General features: G+C 38.2%; 1 protein-coding gene across 2 annotated transcripts in view; it reads left to right on the top strand.

Annotated features, from left to right (window-relative positions):
* Positions 1–20,427, top strand: part of LOC122208711 (zinc finger protein 585A) — a 109,202-nt gene that overhangs the window by 5,323 nt on the left and 83,452 nt on the right. The window contains exons 2-5 of one of the 2 annotated variants that reach the window (XM_042920043.1): positions 1,009–1,095; positions 7,908–8,034; positions 8,294–8,386; positions 10,114–15,284. In XM_042920043.1, coding sequence (XP_042775977.1) covers positions 1,048–1,095; positions 7,908–8,034; positions 8,294–8,386; positions 10,114–12,449 — 2,604 coding nt within the window. In that variant the 5' untranslated portion in view covers positions 1,009–1,047 and the 3' untranslated portion in view covers positions 12,450–15,284. Of the gene's footprint in view, positions 1–1,008; positions 1,096–7,907; positions 8,035–8,293; positions 8,387–10,113 lie in introns of those variants that run through there. The other variant, XM_042920044.1, reaches the window with a different exon arrangement.

Here is a 20,427-nt window from a genome sequence, read left to right as displayed (position 1 = left end):
TCTGTTGATACTAACAGATCTGAGAGATACTAAGTATCTGTTGATACTAACAGTATCTGAGAGATACTAAGTTTCCCACCATGAATATATTTGTCTATATTTATCTGTAGTTTCTGTGAATGAATTTGGATGCTATGAAATTTGTGTAGTGATAGTAATGACATCTGAAATTAATTTTGGATTATGTTCTTGTTATGTTTAATATTTTTTCCCTAGAATTCAGCCCTATATGTTTGGAGGCTCGTTTCCTTCCTGTTGGCATTTTGAGATACAACTTTTGCTCATCCTTTTTCTGTCCTCGGAGTCCTTGTGAACTTTTTTTGTATAGCATTTAGAAAAGATATATTTTATGTACACTTTTGATAAAGATAGTTCTTTTATAGATCTTTCACCTTAGACCTTGTATTCTTGCTTTTGTTTCTTTGTCCCTTTCAGTAATTTGGAAGGTTTGGTTTCTTTTTTGTATGGTTGGCCCTTTTAGTGTGATCTTTATCACATTAACGTCTTGAACTAAATCTTTTCTCTTGTTTTAGACAATATCTATTAAATTTATACTGTGAAAAATGATAAAAGTTCTATGTTTCCACTTCAAGGATTCTTCTGTTTATTAGATGTTTTTATTAAATTCTATTTTTTTCTATTTTCCTCTAAAAGTTTCACGTTGCTCAGTTGTCTTAATCTTATCCTTGTCGCTTTTTGTGTTTTCACGTGGTGTTTTATTGCTTTCAGAGAGACCTCCATTTTTGTGTTGCTTTTCTTTTTCACTTCTTTACAGAGTGCTGCCAATTTATTTTTCAAAAACTTGAATAACCATTTGCTGTAGCCTGTTTTTCCATTATTTCTTCCTTGGACTCTGAGATTCCTATTTATTTTAGGTAGTTTTTTGTTTGTTTTAGTGAATTCCTTGAAATCATGGTGAATGTGTTTTCTTCTGTCATGTGACAATTTATTTCTAGCATGTTCCTTTTAATTTCTTCTTTTTTTTTCTCTCATTCTTTTTACTTATAGTATCTTTGTACATCAGGAGATGTTTATTATTATCTTTGAATGAGGAGATTTTTTCCTGGACAAACTGTTTATAAGAAGCTCATTTTGGTAAGGAGTCAAAGCTACTAATATAACATCTTCTTTATTCGCCATTAATTCTGATGATATTGGGTTTGGGGGCTGGGGTTTTGGTGTATGTAGGGTATGACTATGCCAGTGTGTGAAAGAGAAAAATCAGAGCACATGTATTTTTGCAAGTATATAGGGAACATTTTCAAAGAAATGACAGTGTTTTAAGCCCCATAATCAACACATCATAAAGAAGCAGACTATAATCTCTGAACACAATTAAATGAAGAAATAAAAAAGATAGCTTTCAAATAACATAATTTTAGTCATTAAAAGCCACAGGTATCTAAGATATACTTCCCAAAGAGAGAGATATACTTCTGTATTCCCTTGTCCTTCCTCTATGCTCATTCCCTCCCCTGAATTCAGTGGCCTGCTGTGTACATACAACTCCTGAATCTTTATCTCCATACTATCTCTCTATTCAACTACTTAGTATATACCCTTGTATATGTCTTATCACCTAAATTTCAATACATACAAAATTTAAATCATTATTTCTTGTTCCCCCAGCCTCCTCCTCTAATCCTTAAATCCATCAGTGACACCAAAATCTACAGTTGGACTGAACTAATAACTGATATTGGACTGAACTAATAACTAATATTTATTTGAGTCCCTTTTTCTCACCTTCACAGCTGGTGTCAGTTTTATCTTCTTAATATCAATTCCTTCTATAGCCTTACTACTCCAGTCTTAAGTTTAGTTAAGTAAGAAATTCATATTCTCTCACATGAATTGTGCAGTGGGTCTCATGACTGATTTTCCACTTTTGTCTATTCCAAATGTTCTGTTTTAAGAATACACTTTCTTCAATATATTTTTTTAAACTTTTTATTTATTTTGAAACAATTATAGATCCTAAAAGGGCATTGCGAAACATAGTACAGTGGTGGTGCACGATTCTTTTTTTTTCATTACTGGTTGTAATTTGGTAATATTTTTTGAGGATGTTTGCATGTAAGGTCATGAAAGATAGTGATCTGTAGTTTTCTTTTTTGTACTATCTTTGTCTAATTTTGATATCAAGGTAATGCTGGCCCCACAAAATTATTTGGAAAGTGTTCTCTTTTGTTTTCTGGATAAGACTGTAAAAATAAGGCTAACTCTTCTTTAAATATTTAGTTGAATTCTCTAATAAAGCATTCTGGGCCTGGAGATTTCTTTTTTTCAGGAGCTTTTAAATTAAGACTTTAATTTCATGATTATAGGATCATCTTTTCTGTTCCATAATAGTTGCGTTCTGTTAGTTTGTGGTTTTTGAAGAAGTAATATATTTCTTCTAAGTTTTTGGATCTATTAGCATAGAATTTTTATATTCTTTGTATTTCCTTTTAAATGGCAGCTGCATCTATAATATTTCTTTTCCTTTTTTTAAGTATTTATTTATTTTCAGACAGAGCATGCGCATGTGCACAAGTGGGGGAGGGGTAGAGAGAGAGGGAGAGAGAATCCCAACCAGACTCCTAGCTGACAGCATGGAGCCCAACTTGGGGCTTGATCTCACAAACCACGAGATCATGACCTCAGCCAAAATCAAGAGTCAGATCTTTAACCGACTGAGCCACCCAGGTGCCTCAGTATTTCTTATTTCGCTACTGACATTGGTGATTTGTATCTTGTTTTTATCTTTGCCAGTCTAATAGCTCAGTCAACAGAGCTTATCAATTTTATTGATTTTTTTCAAATAACTGCATTGTATTTTATTGATTTTTCTTGTGTTTTTTAAAATTTTTGTTTTTAATTTCATTGATACCTGCTGTTTATTATTTTCTTTCTTCTCCTTGCTTTGAGTCTATTTTGCTCTTCTTTTTCTAGTTTCTTGATTTAACAATTTTCCCCTTTCCTTTTTTCTTAATTGATACATACTTGACATAAAATATTATAGTAGTTTCAGGTATATAACATAATATGTTTCTATATGTTATGAAATCATCACCACAATAAGTCTAGTTAACATTCATTACTGTACATAGTTACAATTTTTTGTGTGATGAAAATTTTTTAAGATTTACTCTTAGCAACATTCAGTATACATTACAGTATTACTAACTGTAGTCACCATGCTGTAACATTATAGCCCCATGATATATTTATCTTATAACTGAAAGTTTACCTTTTGACTGCCTTCACCCATTTTGCCCACTACCCATTCCCCACCTCTGGTAACTACCAGTCTGTTCTGTGTATATGTGACTTTAGGTTTTTTTTATTTTGAGATTCACATATAAATGAGATCATATGGTAATTGTTCTTCTTTCTGACTTATTTCTCTTAGCATAATATCCTCAAAGTCCATCCATGCTGTTGCAAATAGCAAGACTCCTTTTTTACGGCCAAATGGTATTCCATTGTATATATATACCACATTTTCTTTATCCATTCATCCACTGGTGGACACTTAGGTTGCTTCCATGTCTTGGCTGTTATAAATAACGCTATAGTAAACATGGAGGGATGCATATATCTTTGAGTTTGTTTTCATTTCCTTTGGATAAATATCCAGACATGAAATTGCTGGATCATATGGTAGTTCTAGTTTTAAGTTTTTGAGGAACCTCCATACTATTTTCTGTAGTGGTTGCACCAGTTTGCATTTAAAAAAAAAATTTTTTTTTTAAACATTTTTTTTTCAACGTTTTTTATTTATTTTTGAGACAGAGAGAAACAGAGCATGAACGGGGGAGGGGCAGAGAGAGAGGGAGACACAGAACCAGAAGCAGGCTCCAGGCTCTGAGCCATCAGCCCAGAGCCCGACACGGGGCTCGAACTCACGGAATGTGAGATCGTGACCTGAGCTGAAGTCGGACGCCCAACTGACTGAGCCACCCGGGCACCCCTGCACCAATTTGCATTTTTACCTATAGTGCACAAGGGTTCCCTTTTCTCCACATCTTCATCTGTACTTGTTAATTCTTATTTTTTGTTTTGTTTTGTTTTTTGATAATAGTCGTTCTAACAGGTGTAAGGTATCTCATTATGGTTTTAATATACATTTCCCTGATGATTAGTGATGTTGAGCACCTTTTGGCCTTCTATATGTCTTTGGAAAAATATCTATTCAGATCCTCTGCCCATTTTCTAAATTGTTTCCCCTTTTCTAATGTAAACATTTAGTGCTATGAATTTCCCTTTCAGCATTGCTCTATCTGCATCCCACAGATTTTGATATATTTTCACTTTCTTTCAGTTCTGTGTATTTTCTAAATTTCTTTTGAGAATTCCTCTGTGATTTATAGGTTATTTAGAAATGTGTTACTTCATTTCCAAATATTTTGTGGCTTTCCGGATAGCTTTTGTTACTACTTTGTAATATAATTCCTTTGCAGATTTTTCTGTCGTCTTTGTTACCGATTTTTGGTTTGGTTCCATTATGATCAGAGATGCTATGTGTTATTTTAATTCTTTTAAATTTGTTAAAGTTTGTTTCACAGCCTAGGTTATGGTCTGTCTTGGTCACTCTTCTGTAGGTGTTTGAAAAGAATGTGTACTCCACTGTTGTTAGTTGGAATATTCTGTAAATTTCAGTTAGATCCTATTGTTTGTTTCTTCTATATCATTGATTATTTCCTGTCTACTGTTTCTATAAATTGCTAAGTGTGGGTATTCAGGTCTATATAATTCTTTTTTAATGTTTTTTTTTTTTTATTTATTTTTGAGACAGAGCATGAGCAGGGGAGGGTCAGAGAGAGAGGGAGACGCAAAATCGGAAGCAGGCTCCAGGCTCTGAGCTGTCACCACAGAGCCCGACGTGGGGCTTGAACCCACGAACTGTGAGATCATGACCTGAGCTGAAGTCGGACGCCCAACTGACTGAGCCACCCAGGCGCCCCTATAATTCTTTTTTAAAATGTTCATGACTTTAGGTAGAAATAGCCATTCCTTCAATTATGCATTTACAGATGAAATTTTTTAAATATGGAGGATCATGTTTTTAAAAAACATTTTATTATGAAAAAAGTAAACATATACAAAAGTCAAGAGAATAGTATCAGGAGCCCTTGTATTTCTCGTGCCTACCACCTAGCTTTATTAGTCATCAATATTCTGCCATTTAAATTCCATCTAAAACCACCCCCCCCCCCCACTCCCTCAGCTGCTGGATTATTTTAAAGCAAATCCCAAACACCATATCTTATCTGTAAATAATTTGACATGCATTTTTAAGAGATGAGAATTCTTTTTTTCTTTCTTTTTATTTAACATAACCACTAAGCCTTTATCACATCTAAAACAACAGTAATTCCTAGATATCATCTAATACCTGGTTATTGTTTGAGGTTTTTAAAACCCATCATAGGGGCGCCTGGGTGGCTCAGTCGCTTAAGCGTCCAACTTCAGCTCAGGTCATGATCTCACAGTCCGTGAGTTTGAGCCCCGCGTCGGGCTCTGTGCTGACAGCTCAGAGCCTGGAGCCTGCTTCAGATTCTGTGTCTCCCTCTCTCTCTGACCCTCCCCCATTCATGCTCTGTCTCTCTCTGTCTCAAAAATAAATAAACATTAAAAAAAATTTTTAAATAAAAAAATAAAACCCATCATAAATATCTTTTTAATGTTGGTTTGTTTGTTTGTTTTTTTAATTTTTTTTAATGTTTATTTATTTTTGAGACAGAGAAAGACAGAGCATGAATGGGGGAGGGTCAGAGAGAGAGGGAGACACAGAATCTGAAACAGGCTCTGGACTCTGAGCTGTCAGCACAGAGCCTGACGTGGGGCTCAAACTCACGGACCGTGAGATCATGACCTGAGCCGAAGTCGGATGCTTAACCAACTGAGCCACCCAGGCGCCCCAATGTTGGTTTGTTTTAATGAAGGGCCAAACAAGGTCCTCAAGTTGCATTTGATTAGTATGACTCTGAAGTTTCTTTTAATAAAGAAAAGCTTCCCTCCTATTATTTTTTCTATTGTAATTTATTTATTTATTAAAGTTTATGTATTTTGAGAGAGAGAGAGAGAGAGAGAGAATCCCAAGCAGGCTTTGTACTGTCAGCGCACAGCCTGATGCAGAGTTCAAGCCCACGAGCTGCAAGATCATGACCTGAGCCAAAATCAAGAGTTGGGCACTTAACTGACTGAGCCACCCAGGCGCCCTTATAATTTATTTTTTGAAGAAAGGGGTCATTTTCTGCCTTCTGGATTGGCTTACGTTTCAGTCTTAATATTGTTCAATATGTTTCTCTCACTTTCACTTTACCTGTGAATGATTTGTTAGATTTAGAGGCTGAATGAGATTCAGGTTGGATTTTTCTTTTTCTTTGTTAAGAATACTTAATAGATGGTATAATGAAATCAATTACTATATAATGTCAGGAAGCACATATTTGGTTATCTCTCTTTTTGTGATGTTAAAATTGATTGTTGAATGTAGATGTTATTAGCTGGTCTATCATTGTAAACATCTCTTCAGTCTTTCACCTGAAACAGTTAAGCAATTGTTTACTGAATTAGTGAATACTGAATAAATTAATGATTACTGAATAAATTCATTATTTCATTAGGAATTACAAAATTATGATATTCTAATTCTACCCTAACAACTTCATTTATTTGCTAGAATTGTTATGTAAGAAACTTCCTTCATCATTTATTTGGTTATCCTGCAATAGGGAGCTTCTATGGAAAAAAAATCACGTAAATCTGATTACCTTAATCACCTTTACTAAAAGTAAAAAAAATCCCTGTTTTATGATCAAACTGTTTTTTCCATAACCACCTTCCTGACATGTCATGCAGACTTCTCTCCATTATATATATATATTATTGGTGTTCCCCAAACTCATCATGTATTTTCCTGTCTCCTCACCTTTGCTTCTGTCTTCTCTGGGAAGTGACCTCCTTTACCCCCCATTCTGTATTACACTTATATTTCAACTTAAATTCAACTAATACAAACTCACTGCCCCATGTCGAATACACTTTTTCCTTTTTTGGGTCCTCAGTGTGTTGTTCCATTTGAGAGATTTACTTTTTGACACTTAAGTGAACTTGTGTCTATTTTTTCCCTTCTTTTAAATCTTAGGTCTTTTAAGTTGCTAGAAGATTAGAAACATAAATAATCCATTTCTTTGTTCTCAGGACTAGCATAATGGCTGGTCCTAAATTGCTCAGAAACTGTATCATAGGTCATTCATCCACTTGCTAGAAGACTAAGAGAGAGCCTATTTCATTCTTCAGTTTTGAAAAATAAGTAATTGACTGACTGTAGTATAGAATAAATGGCAGAAATTCTTTCTTAGATTTCTTTCTCCCACAAAATGATTGTGTAAAACTAGATATTTTAATATGCACCCTGAATGAAATACCATTTTTTAAAAGTTTCTGTACTACACAGGTGTAGGCATTTATCAGAACTTCAAATGGTACATTGTGGATTTGTACATTTCATTGTGTGAAAATTTTACCTTAAAAAAGGTAAACAAACATTATACTCTAGTTAAATGATTTACATTCTGACGTATTTAGGATGAAGTGTACTGGCATCTACACTTTACTCTGAACTGCATAAAAATGAGATGGATTGATGATAAAAGGATGGATAAATGTATGATAAAACAAATAGAGCAAAATGTTAATGATAGATTCTAAGTGGTTGGGAAACAGGTTTTCACTCTACAAATTCTTTTAAATTTTCTGTATGTTCAAAATTTTCCATAATAAAATGTTAGGGAAATGGGAGGTGAGTTTTTAGAAAGAGGAAATAAATTAATAACAACAAAACCCACATTCCATATTCCTAGTCTCCATCCCCCAAAGCTAACTATTCATATTGAACAGGAAATGTTCCCTTACAGGGATCGGTGTCCTTCAGGGATGTGGCTGTAGATTTCAGCAGAGAGGAGTGGCAGCATCTAGACCTTGCTCAGAGAAACTTGTACCGGGATGTGATGTTGGAGACCTACAGTCACCTGCTTTCAGTAGGTAAGCACAGTTACTCAGATCCACAGTGAGAGTATTTCTGTTCTCAGTTGCTGAATGCTGTGAGATATCTGAAGTATGTAATGTTTTTGACTTTGATTTGTCTAGGGTTCTTTATCCCCTTGGGCATTCTGAACGTTACTCTGTTCCAAGAAATAAATGGTTACATTCCTGAAGAACAAAACTTCATTGAACAAGACTATTGATTACATTTTGAAACACAATTAGCTGGATCCAGTCTTTTATCATTTCTCATAAACAGGGTATGAAGTTCCCCAACCAGAAGTTTTCATGTTGGAGCAAGGAAAGGAGCCCTGGGCATTGCAGGGTGAGAGCCCACATCAGAGCTGTTCAGGTGAGTGTGCATGACCAGAGGTGGGAGAAAGGGGAGCTCTCAGCTGTCTTGAAAAAGACTGGCATCTTTAAAATGCTATTAAGATGACTCTTTTGGAAGGTTCTAATTTTTTTGTTCTAATTTACTGCTTGAGGACCCTTGACATTGGCCTCTCAAATAACTAAATGCTTTCATCATTTCTAACCATGTTCTTTGGCTTTTTGGAGTCTGGATCACATGCTAATCTGCCTCATTAAGGATTTTTTTTTTTTCTTTCTGTCTTCCCCATTGTCTATGATTCTTTATGCATTCAGGCATTCATGGATCTGCTTTCTTTCAAACTTACTATATGTCACACTCCCATTCTCATAGTCCTCTATCATTTCTTTTTTTCTACTATGAGATGCTTCAGAATATTATGTCCATCCAGGCTCTCTTCCTATTTTCTCCATAGGCACTGACATAAGATTTCTTACTTCCTTGTTCCCCATGTCTTTCACCCAACTGATGACTTGGGGGTAATTGTCACTTAACCTTTAGAAGTACTTTTCTGCTATTTCCTTCCAATATTGGTTGACGTTACACTAACTGGGGTCTCTCTGCCTCATTGCCTGATTTTTGTAATTGCTTTATTTCTATACTTCACGTGATGAAATTTGAGTTTAATTGTGGTCCTCATTCAGGGCACACTGTCATTATCAGTCTGGGTAAAGATTCTCTATGACTGCAGTTTCACTTTTTATGGTTTTCATTACCCACAGTCAGCCATGGTCTGAAAATATTAAATGGAAAATTCCAGAAATAAACAATTTACAAGCTTTAAATTGTGTGCCTTTCTGAGTAGCCTTGTGAAATCTTATGCCATCCCACTCCATCCTGCCCACGAGTTGAATCATCCCTTTGTCCAGCATATCCACGCTGTATATACTACCTGACCACTAGTCACTTAGTAGCCTTCTCGTTTGTCAGATTGACTGTCATATTGCAGTGCTTCTGTTCAAGTAACCCTTATTTTACTTAACAGCGGCCCCAGAGCAAAAGAGTAGTAATGGTGGCAGTTGTGGTATGCCAAAGAGAAGCCATAAAGTGCTTCCTTTAAGTGAAAAGCTAAAACGTTCTTCACTGAATAAGAAAAAAAATCAGGTTTGGTACCTCTGAGGATTCAGACAGACATCCAGTGAGTGTCTTGGAACATGTCCCGTTCCGATAAGGGAAGGGACTCCTGTATTTTGTTTTTTGATTTATTCCCATTTCTTTCTTTTCCCCACACCCATCTCACTTCTCACTGTAGGCAACTGTTTTATGTGATGGAAACATATTTTTTAATTCGTGCATATTCTTTTAAAATTTAAAGTGACTTGGGGTATGTATTATTATATAAATGTTACTGTGCTATATAGCTTGGGTTTTGCCTTACTTTTTCTACTTCTGTCCATGGTGGATTATGTTCATAAAGTTTATTTCCTCTAACCATTTGATTGTATCCCAGAATGTTCCTATCACCACTGTTACCCGCCTCCTCCTCAAATGAGTCACCCTCACCCTTTTCTCTGTGTTCAACTTGGATGATCCATATGACCCTCCCCTCTAGCCTCTGCTAGCTGCTCTTTCAGCTAAACCATCATTCTCCTCTGTGAAGGAGAGTTTAGATTGCAGACTTCACAGCAGAGAATCCATGAAAAAGCTTCTTTTCTACATTGAGAAGGAAGGTGATGCTACAAGTGATATTTTGTTGTATTTCATTCTAGAAGAATTGTGGCAGATTGATGACCAGACAGAAAGCTATCAGCAAAGAGAAAACAAATCTTTAAGAGATGTTGTTTTCATCAAGAAAATACTGACTACAAAGAAGGATTATGAATATAAGGACATTAGAAAAATAATCCATGTGAGCCAAAACATTCTTTCCCCCAAAAGAGCCCATCAGTGTGATTCATTTGGAAACGCTTTGAAGCATAATTTAGATTTACACAGTCATTATAGAAACAGTGCATCAAAGAACATGAATAAGATTACTGAATATGGTAAAATTTCTTCCTCTACTGACCCTGAGTGTTCTCCAACAGGAGAGAAGTTATGGGACCATAATCAATGTGGAAATATCCTCAGCTATAAACAAGCACCCTCTCAACATCAAAAAATTCATACTGGGGAGAAATCTTACGAATGTGCTGAATTTGGAAAGATCTTCACCCAGAAGTCACAGCTCAGGGTACATATGAAAGTTCATACAGGAGAAAAACTCTATGTGTGCATTGACTGTGGGAAAGCTTTTGTAAAGAGGCCAGAATTCATTATACATCAGAGAACCCATACTAGAGAGAAGCCCTATAAGTGCAGTGAATGTGGAAAAGCTTTTTTCCAAGTATCTTCTCTCTTAAGGCATCAAAGAATTCATACTGGAGAAAAACTTTATGAATGCAGTGAATGTGGAAAAGGCTTCTCTTACAACTCTGATCTCAGTATACACCAGAAAATTCATACTGGAGAGAGACACCATGAATGCAGTGATTGTGGCAAAGCATTTACACAAAAGTCCACGCTCAAGATGCATCAGAAGATTCACACAGGTGAGAGATCTTATATATGTATTGAATGTGGACAGGCCTTCATACAGAAGACACACTTGATTGCACACCGAAGAATCCATACTGGAGAAAAACCATATGAATGCAATAACTGTGGGAAGTCCTTCATTTCTAAGTCACAACTCCAGGTACATCAACGAATTCACACAAGAATGAAACCCTTTATATATACTGAATATGGGAAGATGTTCAACAATAGTTCCAATCTCATTACACATAAGAAAGTTCAAATTAGAGAGAAATCGTCCATATGTACTGAATGTGGTAAGGCCTTTACGTACAGGTCAGAACTGATTATACATCAGAGAATTCACACTGGGGAAAAACCTTATGAATGCAGTGATTGTGGAAAAGCCTTTACTCAGAAGTCAGCACTCACAGTGCATCAGAGAATTCATACAGGAGAAAAATCTTACGTATGCATGAAATGTGGACTAGCCTTTATCCAGAAGGCTCACTTGATTGCACATCAAATAATTCATACTGGAGAGAAACCTTATAAATGTGGCCACTGTGGGAAATCCTTTACTTCCAAGTCACAACTCCATGTACATAAACGAATTCACACAGGAGAGAAGCCTTATATGTGCGCTAAATGTGGGAAGGCATTCACCAACAGGTCAAATCTCATTACACATCAGAAAACTCATACAGGGGAGAAGTCCTATATATGTCCTAAATGTGGAAAGGCCTTCACACAAAGGTCAGATTTGATTACACACCAGAGAATTCATACTGGAGAAAAACCTTATGAATGTGGTACCTGTGGAAAAGCCTTTACCCAAAAGTCACACCTCAATATACACCAGAAAATTCATACCGGAGAAAGACAATATGAATGCCATGAATGTGGGAAAGCCTTCAACCAGAAATCAATACTTATTGTGCATCAGAAAATTCATACAGGAGAGAAACCTTATGTATGCGGTGAGTGTGGTAGAGCTTTCATCCGGAAGTCAAACTTCATTACTCATCAGAGAATTCATACTGGAGAGAAACCTTATGAATGCAGTGATTGTGGGAAATCCTTCACGTCCAAATCTCAGCTCCTGGTGCATCAACCAATTCACACAGGAGAAAAACCGTATGTGTGTGCTGTGTGTGGGAAAGCCTTTAGTGGCAGATCAAATCTCAGTAAACACCAAAAAACCCATACAGGAGAAAAGCCCTACATCTGTTCTGAATGTGGGAAGACCTTCAGACAGAAGTCAGAGTTGATTATACATCATAGAATCCACACTGGAGAGAAACCTTATGAATGCAGTGACTGTGGCAAATCTTTCACTAAGAAATCACAACTCCAAGTGCATCAGCGAATTCACACAGGAGAAAAGCCTTATGTATGTGCTGAGTGTGGGAAGGCTTTCACAGACAGGTCAAATTTGAATAAACATCAGACAACACACACTGGAGACAAACCCTATAAGTGTGTAGTCTGCGGGAAAGGCTTCGTCCAGAAATCTGTGCTCAATGTCCATCAGAGTATTCACACTTGAGAAGAACAGTGTGAGAAAACCTCAGTGAGATCAGGTCTGATTGTATATCATTAAGTTTGTTAGCAGAAAAATATGCATATTATAAGTAGAAATACCCCATCAAAGTGTCTCACATTATTGTAAGGAATAGGGCCCTGAATGAAGGGGGCCCTTCCCACATTACCACCACCTTCATTAAACCTTGAAGCGTTCATACTAGGAAAATTGATAGAAGGCTTCTCATAAAAATATGATGGGACATTGTTACCAGATTCTGCATAGGAGAGGTTATATTAAGTCATGTTGATGATAATCCTGTTTACTGTGGAATAGGTAGACTACCAACAGGTTGAATGGTACAACAACATAATGTATACGATAGTGACAGATCCTGAGTTCTGTGAGATGTTTGCTGCAGAACACATTATCTAACACCGTTTGGGGTGTTTTCTCATTCTTCTGCTGAATCTAACATGGTTGTGTGTGTCTGGTCCCCCATTGAGTATTTCCATCAAGAAAGAGATAACTCAGTAAAAAAGTTCTTTATGTATGCAGACACAAACCTCTGAGTGTATGTTGACCCATTATCCTCTAGCGTCATGACTTGTAACCCCACCCCTTATCATCTCTACCACTAAAGTGTATTTGACCCTCATTAGTTCCTAGAATATTGTCTTCTGACACCCACATAATTGCATTAGTGCTAAATACTAATGTCTGCTGACTGCCATTATCTCATTTAGCTCCCAACATAGTGTTTTGTGAACCTCCACTACCCTCAGGAAAGCTTCTGAAAAGAATTTTCAGGTCATTTTGGTCAACTTTTCATCTCCATCTCCCTTTTGCTGTCATAGTTCTTCCAGCTTATTTGTCTGCCTTAATGCCCTGACATTTATAATAATAACAAATTAGAAACTCATATTAAAACACACCTCAACATTTGTTCAAGTCTTCTCTGTGTCCCATCTTTATGCCATGGACTCCACAAGCACCTTCTCCCCGTGTGCCTCAAACACATCAGTTCAGGTCCTGCCTCAGGGCCTTTGCATCTACAGCACTCATATCTGTGTGGTTAGCTCCTTCATGTCTTCTAATGGCACCTCTTCACAGAGGCTTTCCCTGTGCTTTCCTGCCTGGTTTAAAATTTTGACCCTCTCCCCTCTATCCTTTATCCTTCTCCATAGCACTTATTGCCACAATGCCCTGTATATTTTACTTGTCTGTGGCTCCTATGTTAGAATGTTCTGTTTTGTTCACCACTTTGAACCTTGACCCGTGCCTGACAACAACAGGCATTCCATGAATGCACACTGTGAAGTGTTGACCCTGCTCATCACAACTTTCCTTTAATCTTTTCTGTATTGCAGCATACGATGCTGCAATGGGGAGAACCAACTTGCCTAAAACACCAGGCTTTTTCAGCTTGTTTTTACCTGGCCTCTGCCTCCTTTCCCCAAAGCTGAAACATTATTATAAACCTTTTGCCTGATGCCAGCCAATTTAAAGAAGGGAAAACTGAGACAGGAAATCCCGCGTAGATGCTTGGTGTTCAGGATTTCCTACCATGATTGTGAAATTCGCAGCTCCAAATACCCCACCCCAGACCCTCACCTATAGACCCACTCCTCATGTCCCGACAGGCCCACAGCTAATAGTATGAAGGGGCTGAGAGCAGAGCAGGGCAGACCTTCCTGGGAAGTTAGGTGTCTGACCCAAGACTGGCAGCAGTGGTCTCTCAAATGCAGGCAGAGGGTCTGACTGAACACTCAGCTGTTGGGCAGCCAAATTGGAAAGAGCAGAATGTTTCCTCTAGGTCAGTCCACTGGTAACAACTGGGAGTGGCAAGTAATAGGGTTGTGCAAGGTGCTGTTGCCTTTGTGAACAACAGCATTGTGGTTGGGGATGGGGACAGAACCTTGTCAGGGGGCAAGGCTGGGAATACTCCTGAACCCTCTCACCCAAATTTGGTAGTGCCATTACTCCACCTTGGATCGATGTCTGATCCATCACTAACTCCCTTCATCTCACCCTTTGACAGTATCTGATGATCCACCATACTCTTATTCCTATCTTAGAACAATGTATGGTAGGTGATCCACTGTTAACCCCCTTTATCTCATTCAGTACTGTATCTGGGGCTTCACTAAATGTCTTGCAACCCACCATTATGCCTCAATTTATGACAGTGTTTGCTGACCCCCTCAAGAGAGTGTCTGAAGGACACCCCCCCCCACTTCTTACCCCACTGCAGCACAGTATTTGCACACCCATTATCCCTCTTTCACTCAGTACTACGTTTATCACCCCTCCTTAATTCCAGGAAATACTGTCCTGGAGATGTCATTACCTCCTCCACAACTAACCTCCAGCATGATGTCTGTCACTTCACTTGTGACAAAGCCTAGTAATCTCCATATTCCCCATTTATTCCCACTTTTCACGTAAGTAGTAACTGATGACCACTTCCTACAATCTTCAGAATAGGAAGCTGTGATATACCCCACCTAATCCAACTATTAATAATATCTTCTGATACTTTTACTACACTTCTAGTAGGATGCTTTGTGATCCCCCTTCATTACTTGTCCATTGCAACAATGGTGACTAATGATCTCCCATTTCCCCATCTAGCAGTGTTTGTAACTGTCCCCAACCCAGCATGTGGTGATGCCCTCAATACCTTCTCTGAACACTGGTGTCGTTAACCTGCTTCCCTCCACACAAGTAAGGGCAATGACTGATAATGCACCATAAACTCCACATTATCCATCTGCGTTTTGGAGCCTCCACTATCCCCCTCTATAGTACCTACATTAATAACCAGCAAAAAGTCTGCTGATGTCCATTACCTATTAAGAGTGTCTGTGAACCTTCCATTAAACCTTCCATTAAATACTGGTAGTTTGCTTTTCCCCATTGGTCTCCACTAACATAATGCTGGTTCCCCATTGCCCATATTGCTTCATGAGGCCCCTGTGTGGCTACTGCCAAGTTCTCCAGCATCGCTTCTCCACATCCCCACTGTTTACATGGACAAGAAACCTGGAAGAGAGAGAAGGGATGAGGATGAGGTCCTAGCCTCATAGGCCCCTCTGGGGAATTAGTGACCCAGAGTGGGCTGGGGAGGATCTGAGGGGCCCAGGAGACCACCAGCTGGGATTCCCATGATGCAACCAGAATAGAGAAGGCTGTGGATGTGGATTCAAATCCTGGTGCCGACACTGATCTGCTGAGGATTCTGGGCCAGTCCAGCAAACCTTCCCCCTGAGCCTCAATTGCCTCACCTGTAAAATGGAATTACTGAGAATGAAGTGACTTAATCAGGGCTGAATAAGGGAGCAGGGCTAGTGGTTACCAATTAGGGTATCCTGTTGTTGTTAATATCATTACTATTTATAAATGGACACAGCATCTGACCAACATCTGCATGACTGTGCCCAAACCTCACAGAGGGAAACATGTTATTTTTTTTTTGTCAATTCCAATTATTTCTCTCTTATATGTATTATGATATTATAGTACTGAGATATTTTTAAAGTCAGACTTATTGAGGTGTGGATAATCACCCTTTTTAGTGTAGAATTCTGAGAGTTTTGACAAATGACAATTATGTAATCAACACCACAGTCAAGACAGAGAACATTTCCTTCACTCCCCAGCATTCCTTCCTATCCCATTTTAGGCAGTCTCCCTACTTCCAGCCTCTTGCAGTCACTAATTTGATCTGTTACTGGTCTCTATAGTTTTGCCTTTTCCACAGTGTTACAGAAATATATGGGTATCTGTATGTACATATGTATGTATCCTTTTGAGTCTGACATCTTTCATTTTGTGATGTATTTGAGATTCATCCACATGGTTGTATGAGATACAGGTGAAAATAAGCTGATGAAAAGATGCTCAACGTCATTAGGAAAATGCAAATTAAGACCGTGATGAGATACTACTACACGCTTAGAATGGCTTAAAATAATTTTTTTTTTAATAGTACCAAAAGTTGTCATGGATGCAGAGCAATGGACACTTTAATGCGTTACTGTTGGGAAGGTAAAATGATATATCCACTCTGGACAAAAATTTGGCAGGTTCTTATAAAATTAACCATATACAATATACTATGAACCAGCAGTTCTGCTCCTCAGTATTTAACCTAGAGAAATGAAAAATTATATATGGACTCAAATGTTGACAGAAACTATATTCACTTGCCAAAAGATTGGAAACAACCCAAATGTAGTGGGTGAATAATTCAATAAATTGTAGGACATACAATGAGATACTACTTACACATAAGAAGGAATAATTTATTGACACAAGTTACAATATGGATGAATCTCAAGAAAGTATGTTTTACCATGTGATAATTTAAATTATATTTGATAAAAGATTATTAGATATTAGATTATAAATATAGGTTTGTATAATTTTATATGTGCATATTACTATTATAGTAATGTATATTTACAATATATAGCACATTATATTTATTGTATATTAAAATGTTTATTTATATAATATCTAATATGTATGATTACTGAATTATGTAACTTTTATATCAGACTTTCACACTTAAGTTATTTATATTTTTACATGTTTACATTTAATGTTTATAGTGTAAAGTTATAACTATAATAAAAGGGGCATACGGTCTGGAGAGCCTGCGGTTGTAGCTGGTCAGCATTTTTATTATTTGTCAGCAGCTCAAGCATCAAGAAAGCTTATTCCACTTTGGACCTTTGCTCAGCTGTATTCTCTGAGAGTACTCTGCTTCCCCAGCGCCCATGCTGCAGCTTGCTGTCCTTTTCTATTCTTTGGAGAACCCCCTGCCACCACCATCTCCACCATTATATGTGGAGTAACACACTTCTTGGGATCACTATTTTGTACTATATTTGTATTGCAAGTACCACTATCTGACCTGATATTAAATGTTTCTGGTTTGGGTTTATCATTCCCCCCTCCCCACTGGACTGTCAACCTCATGATGCCCAGGCTTTGTCTTCTTTCAACTGTGTTCAGGGCACCCAGCACAGCACTAGCACAAAGTAGACACTCAGTATAAGTTTAAGTGGAAAAATGAATGATAGTAATAACAGTTGACCACGTGCCCCACACTGAGTGAGCTAAACTCCAGGGGTAGGGGATGAGGAAGGGAGGGTGGGTTGGTTACAGTCCCCTAATTCAAGATTTAATGCCCCTCCCCACACTTCAGCACACCTAAGCCCTAACCCTTTCTCACCCAACCACCCATCCTTCCCATCCCCAGTGTATCTGACTTGCATCCTTCCCCAGTGTCCACAAGGTCCGTGCTGTCTCCATACTCAGTCTCCTGGTTGCTGTGGGCAGGCCGTGTAAAGTGGGGAGGGACAGTAGTGGGGAACCAACAGGGAACCATTCTGTCAGCATCCACCCCAGAACTTCTGTATCCCATCATTCCATGTGGTCTGCCCTCCATGAGGTCTACCTCCTCCACCAGAGGAACCACCAGTGGATATGAAACCCTGAGGGCAAGAGGAATGTGGCAGGGCTGAGGTTTCCCAGCCCCAAGCACATGGCTGGACAATAAATATGACACAGTGTGGCAGGTGTTGACATTTATGGCAAGGTTGGGTTAAAGCCATGATTGTCAGAGTGCCCGGGAGGCTCAGTCAGTTAACTGTCCGACTTCGGCTCAGGTCATGATCTCACTATTCATTGGTTTGAGGCCCGCATCAGGCTCTGCTGACAGCTCAAAGCCTGGAGCCTGCTTTGGATACTGTGTCTCCCTCTCTCTCTGCTCCTCCTCTGCTTGTGCTCTGTCTCTCAAAATGAATAAATGTTAAAAAAAAAAAAAAAAAAAAAAAAGCCATAATTGTCATGGGCACTTGCCCTAACGGCAGGATAGGCTGAGCACTCCAGCCTCAGCCATCAATTGGGACTACTGGTGCTGGTGTGGCTGTTACCTATATTATACCCTACCCCGCCCCACCCTACTTCCCATGCCATACATCATACCATAACATAACCATACCATACACTTACTAACCATTTTACATAATTCCATAATTATATTAATTATATTATTGTACTGAAGTATAATTAATATAATTTAGAAAAGCTCTGTCATTATTTGCACTATGCCTGTAATTATTAAGATACCATGTTTTAATACCAACTCTGATGCTAAGAAGTCCTGTATCCCTTCTGCCTTCTGCCACCTTCAGGTGGCAGTGACGTTTGCACTATATTTACACCATAGTGCTACCTCTAGAAGTGACGTTTTCCCCTCTCTGTCAAATGAGCTGTATTAGATTACTCCCTTAGTGATATTATAATTGTACTATTTTAATATTTATTATAATAGCATTGCTATTAAAACAAAAATTGGTGTTTCCATCCATGAAATGGGACAATGTAATCACCACTTTAATACAATCATTTGAATTACATTAAGGTTATGACTATAATTGGGGTGCTTGGCTGGCTCGGTTGGTAGAGCATGTGACTCTTGATCTTGGGGTCGTGAGTTCCAGCTCCATGGTGGGCATAGGAATTACTTTTTAAAAAGCTTATGACTATAATTAATGTCAATTCTGAAAACCTATGGTGTGTTCCATTACACTCTGGAAAATGGCATGTTTATAATGCATCCCTGACTACATTATTAATTGCTATGTAACAAGCTACTCAAAACTTAATGACTTAAAACAACAATAAATATTTATTCTCTCAGTTTCTGAGGGCCAGAAATTTGGGAACACCTTAGCTAGGTGGTTCTGGCTTAGGAACTCTCAAGAGGTTAAGTCATACTGTCAGGAATGATGACAATTTTATAAACTAGAGGGAAATAGTCCACATATTACAAGGTCTCTGTGAGGTTTAAATGACAGAACCCAGTACACAGCACTATTAGTGATTGATGATGATGGTGATAATTTATTAAGTGAGTGCACCAGTCCCTGTTCTAGGCACTTTAAATCTATAATAAATCCATCCACACAACAATGCTTAAGATGGGCTCATTATTCCCATTTCATAGATGAAGAATGTGCGTTGTAGAGAAGTAAAGTGTCATGGACTCTGGGTCTGGAGTTCTCTCTTGTCCAGCAGGACAGCAGACTCAGGATTGAAATGTGAGAGGCTAATGTCTGGGAGGAGACAAGAGCCTTGAGTAAGAGTTCTTGCTCCGTTTTTATTGGGATCAGAAAGCTTACAAGTGTGATGGACGTGCACAAAGAGACAATGAAACCATGAACATTAACTCATGGGTGTGAGGGAAAGGGGGTTTTGAAGATATGCAGTATTAGGGGCTTGGATCAATACAAAACAAAATCCTGGCACCAACATCCTTGCACCGGGCAGATGGTTTCTTCATTTATTTTACAGCAGGCATGAGGCGCCACCTCTGTTTACCTATACTGGCCTAGGGTACAAGAAAGACTGAACATGCTACCTCAGGGTCAACAAGGCATGTTTCTTTTGCTAATTAGCTCCATTCTGGGCAATTTCACCCTGCTGTGGGTCTATAGCCTTGTTTACTAATTTGCCTATGTTGATCCTTCCTTCCTGTGAACGCAGCTTTCTGCTATTGTACTAAATTGGGGGGTGCTTCCACCCTGAACACCTAATCTTGTTTACCTAATCTTGGATGCTTTCATCCTGAGATTTCCTATTCCTCTACCTTTGTCCTATACTGGGGGCCTTTGCCCTGTTTACCTAATCTTGTTTACCCAGTCTTTGGTGTGTTCATCCTGTGGCTTTCTAATTCTTTATGCCTTGTTAACCTATCGGTGCAACCTCAGGGAATTCCTAAACTTATTCCCCACAGTAAAGGAACTTGCTCAAGATAAAAAGCTAGTAAATAGCATAGGGGGATTCAAGCCCAAACCCGTTGGCTGCAAGATCCATTATATTAATCCCCTTGGAATGCTGCCCCTTAAAAGTCATCGTTAGTATAATCACTTACAATTTGAATTATAGTATATACAACAATAGTTAAGGCGTGGTTGTAATACTTCTC

This window comes from Panthera leo, chromosome E2 (genome assembly GCF_018350215.1).
Source record: "Panthera leo isolate Ple1 chromosome E2, P.leo_Ple1_pat1.1, whole genome shotgun sequence".
NCBI classification, from domain to species: Eukaryota; Metazoa; Chordata; class Mammalia; order Carnivora; family Felidae; genus Panthera; species Panthera leo.
The sequence above is the reverse complement of the archived record's forward strand: the minus strand, read 5'-3'. Positions and strand labels throughout refer to the sequence as shown.